The 10,672-nt window shown below is 33.5% G+C and overlaps 3 protein-coding genes across 3 annotated transcripts; 2 read left to right on the top strand and 1 right to left on the bottom strand.

Annotated features, from left to right (window-relative positions):
• The first annotated feature begins 6 nt into the window (after positions 1-6).
• LOC101498529 (disease resistance protein L6-like) lies at positions 7-2,684 on the top strand. The gene is made up of 3 exons (XM_027336257.2): positions 7-1,292; positions 1,519-1,592; positions 2,311-2,684. The coding sequence occupies exon 1, from the start codon at positions 34-36 to the stop codon at positions 1,255-1,257; it is 1,224 nt and encodes a 407-aa protein (XP_027192058.2). The 5' UTR covers positions 7-33; the 3' UTR covers positions 1,258-1,292; positions 1,519-1,592; positions 2,311-2,684.
• LOC101497883 (uncharacterized) lies at positions 1,320-8,838 on the top strand. Its single transcript, XM_073369300.1, is given in 6 exon segments — positions 1,320-1,338; positions 1,519-1,592; positions 3,006-3,827; positions 3,875-4,215; positions 4,217-4,302; positions 4,305-8,838. Coding segments are annotated over 6 exon segments (3,270 nt in total). The 3' UTR covers positions 6,233-8,838.
• LOC101512239 (protein DMP6-like) lies at positions 7,775-8,536 on the bottom strand. Its single transcript, XM_004486049.4, has one exon. The coding sequence runs from the start codon at positions 8,534-8,536 to the stop codon at positions 7,901-7,903; it is 636 nt and encodes a 211-aa protein (XP_004486106.1). The 3' UTR covers positions 7,775-7,900.
• Positions 8,839-10,672: the final 1,834 nt, after the last annotated feature.

The raw sequence follows: 10,672 nt of genomic DNA, 5'->3' as shown, positions 1-10,672 counted from the left end.
TTTCCCTCCCTTAAATATCTTCAATTTTTTGACATGCCATGTTGGGAATTGTGGCATCATCCCCATAATTCAAATGCTTATTTTCCTGTACTCAATTTTCTTATGATTCATGGTTGTCCCTTATTGAGGGGAGATTTGCCATCTCATCTTCCTGCTTTGGAAAGAATTCAGATTGAACAATGCGACCAACTTGCTTTTTCTCTCCCACGGGCTCTTTCCATCCGCAAATTAGTGGTACGTGAAAACAATAAAGTAGTGTTGAGAGAGCTGCCCCTTTCATTGGAAGAGATCGAAATTCATGGAAGAGAGGCAATGGAGTCCTTCTTTGAAATCATTGCCATCACCCTACCAATTTCCCTGAAAATTTTAAAGATCGAGGATTGTTCGTCTGCGTTATCGTTTCCTGGAGATTGTTTACCCCCATCCTTAAAGAGTTTGTTCATCACAAATTGTAGAAATCTAGATTTTCCAAAGCAAAAGCAGCAGCACGAGTCACTTCAATCGTTGTCAATAGATCGTAGTTGTGATTCTCTGACAACCCTCCCACTGGAGACCTTTCCCAACCTCAGTACTCTCAACATCAACCGGTGTGAAAATCTAGAATGTGTTTATGCTTCGAAGACTCTTCAAAATCTTAACGAATTTGTCATTTACAACTGCCCCAAATTTGTTTCATTTCCAAGAGAAGGATTGTCTGCACCCAAATTGACATTATTGTTTGTCAAAAAATGTGTTAATTTAAAGTCATTGCCTTGTCACGCAAATACTCTTCTCCCGAATTTAGAAAGTGTGACTATACGAGATTGCCCAGAAATGGAGACGTTTTGTGAAGGTGGTATGCCGCCTAGCTTGAGATCACTTGAGATAGTGAAATGTGAGAAGTTAATGATGAGCCCATCTCTAAGTTTGATGGACATGCTCACTGATCTTACAATTGATAATGTATGTGATGGTGTGGAGTCCTTCCCCAATAAGGATTGTGCGTTGCTGCCTCCCTCCCTTACCTCTCTAACGCTACGCAATATGTCAAGTTTGCACACGTTGGACTGCACAGAGCTTCTCCATCTCACGTCCCTCCAAAAATTAACAATTGAATATTGTTACATGCTGGAGAATATGGCCGGAGAAAGGCTGCCTGCTACTCTTACACAACTTGAAATCATTGATTGTCCACTGCTGGAAGAACGGTACAGCATGAAACACCCGCAAATTTGGCCCAAAATTTCCCACATCCAGAGCATTTTGGTTGACGATTAATGGATTTAGAAAGCTTCAACTTGGATTTTCAACTGGTAATTGTTTTGCCCTGCCTCTCGTAAATGCAACTTGGATTTTGTTGTAAGAGGTCCTATAGGCCTAGAGTCATAACAAATATTTTATTTCATATTTTCAAGTAAAGATTATCTGAGCAAATATCTCATTATTTTTGTGGGCACGTGTCAATGATATTATAGTTAGTAGTAGGACAAGGATGTTGTCTGATCTTAAAAATATCTTTTTTTTTCTTCTGTTCTACAGATATTGAAGTAGCTAACTCCCTTGTTGATTATGCTGAGAATATCGATCGGGTTGCCTTTGGTTTGTACAACCATGTGAGTTCTCTAACTTATCTTCTAATGCAATAGATACTTAATTTCACTGGAACACTTCTTCATGGATAAGACAACACTTTCACTAAATTGATTATTTACATCTTTTGGCGTCAATATTATGATGCTAAAAGACTTCCATAGGAAAAAATTTGCATCAAAAAATTTCAAACATTTACGAAAAGGACTCCCATTGTTAATTCCTTTCAAACAGTTGACATCTTCAATTGCAAGACCTATTACTGAAAATTTTGTTGTCATTAAACAAATGGTACTTGACCTCTACTCCATTTGTTGTCCTTTACGAAATGCACATTTTTAATGCTCCTTTTGCCTGCAAAGTGCTAAATAACCAAATTGTGTCACATATAAATGTGACACTGGTTCAGGAAAACCTTCACTGAAATGCTGAAACTATATAAGCAATAATGATTTAAGTGAAATTCATGAGCTGAAATGCACTGTCTTTTCCTTTTTATATACAATTTTTTTTTCCAAAGGACCTTATCAGTTGTGAAATATTAAAAAGCTTTCGATTAGCCTGATGGAAAAACATTTTCCTCCAAAAACAAGCCTAGTGGAAACATGCCAAATGTGTTAATGGATAGAATGTGTGCAATGATAATTCTAAGTAGGAGATTTTGTTCCTTTGTTATGTCAACCTCGAACAATGATACTCTTTTTATTTTAAATGATTTGATATTAGTAGATCTTTTTGCAGGTGTGCTTAAACAAAACAGACCATGTCATAAAGTTTATTGAAGAGAATTTCATAATCAATTATTTGGAAGAGAACAATATTAGTTTGTGGAGATTGTAACTGGAGAGACGGCACCTCAGCCCTGTTATTTGCGTGCTTCATGTTCTGTTTCCAAGAATATGTGTGATAAAGAAGTTTTATTCATGATATATGTGGAAGTGGGAGTATATACGAGTATATTAAGTTTTCTTAAGGTATTGGGAACTTTACTAAATATTATTGTTATGATTTGTTTAGTTTAGAATTTGCAATAGAAAAAATACTGAGGGAGATGCTATTTTGAGTTTATTATGTTTTAAACTTTATATAATGCTTCAGAAAAATGTTAACTCAAATCAATGACCTTCGAAGTTCAAATAATGTTTGTTTATGGAAATGTTATCTGACATACTATTCCAGATAACATTCCTAGATATGCATTATCATAATGCTGTGTTTTTATTTATTTATTCAGAATGCTATGTTTTTTTTTATTAAACATAAATTACTCTATAAACAATAGGCATTTATTTAGATAATACCGTCAGAGTACAAGCTAAGTGTGCATAACCCACTGAATGCCACGCTAATTGAATACTTCTCTCGTATTACCTCATTGAATAAAATAAGCATGAAAGTAAATATATATCTATATTAATTTAATAACTCTTTCTAAGGATTATAAATTTGATAAAGACAATTTGATCTTGCTGTGGAGGGCAAAAGATCTTTTACAGCCTCCAAAAAATGGAAAGACTTTGGAAGAAGTTGGTTATGAGTATTTTAATGATTTAGCTTCAAGATCTATTTTTCAACGTTTTGGAAGTGGAAACAGTTCCAGGCGTTTTGTGATGCATGATCTGGTGCATGATTTAGCAACATTGATCGGAGCAAAATTCTACTTTAGAACAGAAAAATTTGGCAAAGAAACGAAGATTGATAACAAGACTCGGCATTTATCATTTAACAACATCAGTGATCCAATGACGGATAACTTTGAGATTTTTGACCGAGCAAAACATCTTAGGACCTTTTTGACATTCAATTTTACTCCATTCCACAATGAAATGGCAGCATGCATCATTTTGTTAAATTTGAAGTGCTTGAGAGTTTTGTCATTTCAAAAGTTTCGTGATCTTAATGCATTGCCTGATTCGATAGGTGAACTGATTCATTTGAGTTATTTGGATCTCTCTTCCACAACTATAAAGACACTACCGGAGTCATTGTGTAATCTACATAATCTACAAACCTTGAAGTTGTACCATTGTTATCAACTAATCAAACTTCCCAATGGCATGCAAAAGCTTGTGAATTTGCGCTATCTTGATATCAGGAAAACTCGAAAGTTAGAAGATATGCCTAGAGAAATGAGCAAATTAAACAATTTGCAATATTTGAGTTGCTTTGTTGTGGGCAAGCATAAAGAGAAAGGGATCAAGGAACTAAGAACACTGACAAATCTTCACGGATCACTTTCCATTAGTAAATTAGAGAATGTTAGCAACAACATTGAAGCATCACAAGCGAAAATAATGGAAAGTGATATTCTTGGCTTGAATCCATTCTCAAACACAAAGATATTCTTGGTCTTCAACATATTACAACTCACCACCACTCTTCTTGGAGAACTCCATCAACCTCTCTAGATCATGGATCATGTAACATATTTGGTAGATATCAAGACATAGAGGCCATACTCAAATTACTGCTACATGATGGTGATGATGATGATAGCTATAAGATTTCTGTGATCCCCATAGTTGGCATGGGTGGTGTGGGCAAAACCACTTTAGCCCAATTTGTGTACAATCATGAAAGTATAAAGCCGAAATTCGATGTTCAAGCATGGGTTTGTGTTTCTGATGATTTTGATGTTTTGAAGATAGACCATTGCGGAGGAAGTTAGAAGTGCGTGTAACACAAATAATTTGAATATTCTTCAGCAAGATTTGAAGGATAAGTTGACCGAAAAAAGTTCTTAATTGTTCTGGATGATGTCTGGATCGAAGATTATGACAGTTGGAATTCTTTTACAAAGCCTTTTAGATGTGGAGCTAAAGGAAGTAAAATTCTTCTAACAACCCATATTCAAAAGGTTGTTTCTATGGTCCAAACTTTTCAAGCTTACTCTCTTCAGCAATTGTCTGATGAGGATTGTTGGTCTGTATTTGCAAACCATGCTTGCTTTTCTCAAGAAAAATCCACTCAGAATATGGATCTTGAAAAAATTGGCAAAGAGATTGTTAGAAAATGTAAGGGATTGCCTTTAGCAGCACAATCACTTGGGGGTTTGTTGCGACGGAAACGTGACATCAGGGATTGGAATAATTTACTCAATAGTAATATTTGGGAAATTGATGAAAAAGAGAGTAAGATCATTCCAGCACTAAGAATTAGTTATCATTATCTCCCTCCCTATTTGAAACGCTGCTTTGTTTATTGCTGCTTGTATCCTAAGGATTATAAATTTGATGAAGAGGGTTTGATCTTGTTGTGGATGGCAGAAGATCTTTTACAGCCTCGAAAAAATGGAAAGACTTTGGAAGAAGTTGGTTATGAGTATTTTAATGATTTAGCTTCAATATTTTTTTTTCAACGTTCTAGAAGTGGAAACAGTTCCAGGCGTTTTGTGATGCATGATCTGGTGCATGATTTAGCAACATTGATCGGGGCAGAATTCTACTTTAGAACAGAAGAACTTGGGAAAGAAACAAATATTGGTAACAAGACTCGTCATTTATCATTTAACAATTTAAGTGAACTAATGGCGGATAACTTTGAGATTTTTGACCGAGCAAAATATCTTAGGACCGTTTTGACAATCGATTTTAGACATACTCCATTCAACCATGAAAAGGAACTATGCATCATTTTGTTGAATTTGAAGTGCTTGAGAGTTTTGTCATTTCAAAGATATGAGTATCTTAATGCGTTGCCTAACTCGATAGGTGAATTGATTCATTTGCGTTATTTGGATCTCTCTTCCACAACTATAAAGACACTACCAGAGTCATTGTGTAATCTGTATAATCTACAAACCTTCAAGTTGTGCGGTTGTTTTCAACTAACCAAACTTCCCAATGGCATGCAAAAGCTTGTGAATTTGCGCTACCTTGATATCCGTTTTACTCTAAAGTTAGAAGATATCCGTTTTACTCTAAAGTTAGGAGCTTTCCGAGAGATGAGTGAGAAAGGTTTGTCGCCTTCTGTTGTTTGCTATACTAGTTTGATACATGGAATGTGTCAATCTAATAATTTGGATGAAGCTATTGGATTGCTCGAAGATATGACGAGGAATGGCATTGAGCCAAATGTTTTTACTTATAGTTCTTTAATGGATGGTTTGTGTAAATGTGGACATTCATCACATGCAATGGAGTTGTTAGAAGTGATGGTTAGAAAACGTCATTTGCCTAACATGGTCACTTATAGTACTCTAATCAATGGACTGTGTAAAGAGAGTAAGCTTAGAGAAGCTGTGGAGATTCTCGACAGGATGAGGCTTCAAGGATTAAAACCAAATGTAGAGATGTACGGGAAAATCATAAGTGGCCTCTGTGCTGCATGCAGTTATCAAGAAGCTGCAAACTTCGTCAATGAGATGGTTCTTGGCGATATCTCACCTACTCGAGCAACTTGGAGCTTTCAAGTCAGAATGCATAACAAGGTAGTCCAAGGTCTTTGTAATAATATCGATCCACCTCGCGCATTCCAATTGTATCTTAGTATGCGTACTAGGGCTATCTCTGTTGAAAATGGAACTTTTGACTGTTTAGTCAAATGCTTTTGCAAGAGAGGAAACTTGCACAAAGCTCCTCGGGTTCTGGAAGAGATGATATTCGATGAAGCCTCTACTATTATTGATCTCACTTTCTCACTTCAAATGGTCGACATTCTCTAATGATCATTACATTTGTTGTGCGCAATTGGAGGCTGAAAATACCTTAACACCTCACCTTCTCTTTTTGTGGACACCACTAGGTTCTTGCCCAACCATTTTTGAAACTTTAATGAGGCAATTATTTGTTAGAAAATATTTTCCGGGGTTCTGGCCTGCTGGGTAAGGTAAACACAGGTAATTAAAAATTCTTTATTTTGATCAAAACCCATTACATGCTAGTTATTTTTATTTTTCATTTTCGAGAAAACATAGTTGCTCAGTCAATTCCAGACATCCAGTAATTTGTCCAAATTTGAAGTATACTGCATTCTTTTCATAGTTAAACTATTAACATTTTAGTTGGGATTCTTAATTTTCTGATTGCTTTTTGTATGGCCTGACTCCTCAGATATTTGATCTATCATTGTTTTGTATAATGGTGTATTCGCATTATATCTTTAACAGGGTTCTGATGTTCTGTTTTATTTGTTACAACAAAATGGAGAAGTTCAAAATTCTTGCTAGATAAGGTAAATATGTAGTAAATAGATTGTATTTTTTACACATCCTGTATGGTTGTGTTAGTGGATCATGATTAGCTAATGTTGTGATTTTCTGTTGGGGATAACTTCACATCTCTGCTGGAAACATGTATGTGATTGTTATTGCGATTGTGATATGTTTTTTAGATTCAAGATACATATGTATTGTCCATCTATACTCTATAGTCAGGTCCACATGTAAGTATTATATTTCGAGTTTGCTTCATTCCCACAAAGAGACAGCAGATGAGTCCATAAGCTGATCCCCAAGTCAACTTTGACGAACTAAACATTTTTCCCCCTAGAAAAAGTTCAAATAACTGGTTCAGTAGCTCCCAGTTTCTGTGGCAAAATATATCCTCTTACTATAGTACTTCAATATGAACTTATGTTAGACAAGGAAAATCCTAGATAGCTAGGTAATCAAAATGAGTCGGCATTATAATTGACTTGTGGATACATGAGTGGTCTTGACTCTTGACCACTAGCTTCCTATCCTTGAATATTGATAAATTCTTGCTGAGTTCTGTCAGGTGTTTCTGATTGTAGAGCATTACTTCAGAGTCTACTTCTAAATTTTAATCAAACAGAGATCACTCGTAATTGGATAGAAGACTATAACCTTAACAAATTGCTTGGGGTGATACTAGTTTGAAGAGTTTCTGAAGCGACCAATTCCACATATAAAAGGGGGGAAAACTGAGTAAAAGTATTGCTTGCATGATCAAGACAGCTTATTAGTTATAATTAATGAATTAGTAGAGAAGTCTTTCTGGTATTAGTTTTTGTCCAATTTTGATATACCTTTGAAGGTAACATATTGAAAAAAGAATTAAATTGAATACTATATGATATAAACTATATTATGAGTTTGGATTATAACGAAATACGGTGTTACATCTTACAAAGATCTTGTTGTAATGGGTCCAGATAAGGGTCAAACCATTATGTCTTTCCAGGCTGTCTTACCTTGTATTTGCAAAGTATGTACTAGTTGATTTTATGAAATAATGCACTTAGATTGAATATATATAATCTGTTCCCAACACAATAATTCATTAATCAAATAAATTATTGAAATCTGATACAACCATTGATACAACCATGAACATAAAAAAAATAAAAATAAAAATAAAAATCCCAGTTATTAATTAGTTGAAAGGGGGAAGCCAATTCCATGTCTCTCAGTAGGAAATACAACAAAAAGCATGCTGCAAAGAACGCCAATTCCCACAGGCAATGCGGTGAGGATTTCCTGTATCTCATGTGATGGTTCTGGAAAAAAGCAATTCACCACATTCTGATCAAATAAAGCAATTGCTGCAAATACCAAAATGGACATCACTGCATGCATTAAATCTATAAGCCTTAGGCAATATTTTCCAGCAACTTGAGGTGGAAGTTTTGTTGATCCATCAATGACCCACAAGCCCTTGAATGTGGCAAATCCATAACAAATATTCCCCTTGCTATCTCTAAAGCTATCAGTAAAACATACCAGGAAGCACCAGACACCGCAGATAGTCAAAAGTGCAGAAGTCATCGACTTGCTGACAGAATCACAGTTGCCAACATTTGTAAAAATTGGAGACAGAAGTTGGAAAGCAAGGACAGTTCCTGTTGGTAGAAGGTTTGCCAAATGTGCTGTGCTCTGAAATGTTTGGCTTATGGCTTTCTGTATCAGGGTCCTCTCTGCTTCCGGAACCTCAACATTTCGCAGGAGTGGAAGCTTTTGTTCATCGTTATTCTTAGTATCATCATCTATTTCTAAATTTATGTCCATCGCGTATTCAACCTCGTTTTACCTTCTTTTATTGTTATGTTTTGTTTTGATCACCTTTGTCTTTGTAGCATAGGTTTGTTGATAATAATGTGTATCTATATAGCTCAGCATCTTAACTTTGAGTGACGGGAAGGGAGGTTGTAACATTGCTTGCAAGAAACACAAACTTAAAACTTAATAAAACAACAAAAATTAATGGTATGGTAGATGCTAGTGTGGATCATCTTTATAGGTGGTACACCATAAACCAGTGTTTCAAAGTCATTTAAAATTTTAACGATAATCACAACATTCTTCAGATATGAGTTAAAGACTCACCTAGTTTATATGATTGAGACAAGGACTCAATTAATGTTAGTTTGATAAAAATAAAGATAAATGAATGTATCTCTCAAAATTCAACTCGTCAAATTAATATCAATAAATAATCGTCTCAGTCATAAAGATGAAGAGATTCATTAATTTATACTTTTAAAGAGTGTCGTTAATAATTATTAAATTTTTGAATGACTTTTAAGCACTGATACATTGTGGGCCACTTATCCATGTGGTTCATCTTAAAATTGCCTTCCTTAAAGAGTAGTTAGTTTGAAGAATGGTTTGTATGAGGTGTGAAAATAAATGAAGCATAAGAAGCCAAATGCTTACGGTGGAAAGTGAGATAAGATTAGCTGGTTCTTGGGATCTTCTTTTTCAAGGTGAATGTGTAGTGTCCAAAGTTACACGCAAATTACCATTTTTTTAACCAGTTATATGGTTAGATTACATAATGAGAATAATACATCCAAATAATTGTTATTTTAACTGTTTAAAACGTACCAACATGTGGTTTGCGTTTCCTTAATTTTGTAAATTTATACAAGTGATTTGTGTTGCCTTCCTTTAAATTATCAACGACCTTAGTAACTATTGAGTTTGTTGCATGAGTGAGTGAATGTTTATCTGAGATGAAACAACTAGGAATTACGGAGAAATAGATTCTCTATCTTTAGGGAGGAAAAGGTAGAGTAATTTTAATGTATTTGTGTGTATAAATGAGAGAGAATGATTATTAAAATATTGAGAGAAATATGAGAGATAAGTGTGAATTAAGAGAGAGATAGAGAGAAAGTCTCTACATTTCCATCCTTAAATGGAGAGGATCCCTACCCGAATTACACTTGAAGCTTATCAATCTATTATAACTAGATGCTAACCCGCGTATTGCGCAGGTATATTTTTATTTATTAAATTTAAGTGGATTTAGAAGAAAAAAAATATGAAGTTTTATGTCTTAATTAAGTATTTATATCAATAATATATATACAATTTTATCAATATAATTAATAGAAGAGAAATACCAATTTAGACGAATGACTTGAATAAATAAAGTACCGTATTAATATTGAGATCGTTGGATATGTTAAATATTGAAGTAATATATTTGATAATTGAAATTAAGATATACAATTGAGTTACAAAATATATTACTTTATTGTTGAAACTAAAAATGATTAAAGTAAAATACTTGGAAATACATTCATTTTGTATTTTACTTTATTACTTTTTTGTTGTCTCATTCGATTATTTTAATCATACATCTTTATGGTAATTGTGAAATTTTTTATTTTAAATCGGATATATTAGAATTTTAATTTACAAACATTCAAATTGTTATTAACATTAATAGAGTAATCATAATGATTAACATTTTGGTTTCAAAATCGAAATCCAAAATTTATAACAATTACAAAATATTAATCCTCAAACAATTATAAATATATATTAAATATAAATAGTTGCAAATGAATTACTTTAATTTCATACCAATTAACACTATAAAACAATAAATTTAATTTAAATAATTTCAGTAAAATAAAGTTGACCAAAATTCAACAAACATATTTTGTCCATCATTTCTAAATATTTATATGCTATATATATTTACCGATATTAAAAAATGAAAATCAAATATAAATATGTTTTTGTTCTCTCCCTCGATCATTTTAATTTGAAAACTAATTACAAAATATTAATTGTCAAACAATTATACAACAAATATAAAAAATTGCAAAATAAATTACTTTAATTTCATGTCAATTACCAGGGTAAAACAACAAATCAAATTAATTAATTTCCAATAAAAAAACTTACCAA

The sequence above is a fragment of the Cicer arietinum genome, chromosome 1 (genome assembly GCF_000331145.2).
Source record: "Cicer arietinum cultivar CDC Frontier isolate Library 1 chromosome 1, Cicar.CDCFrontier_v2.0, whole genome shotgun sequence".
Lineage (NCBI taxonomy): Eukaryota > Viridiplantae > Streptophyta > Magnoliopsida > Fabales > Fabaceae > Cicer > Cicer arietinum.
This window is presented reverse-complemented; position numbering and strand designations above follow the sequence as displayed.

Excerpts from the sequence above, each read along its gene's own strand:
- LOC101498529 (XM_027336257.2), top strand. The coding sequence starts at position 34 with ATGCCATGTTGGGAATTGTGGCATCATCCCCATAATTCAAATGCTTAT.
- LOC101512239 (XM_004486049.4), bottom strand. The coding sequence starts at position 8,536 with ATGGACATAAATTTAGAAATAGATGATGATACTAAGAATAACGATGAA.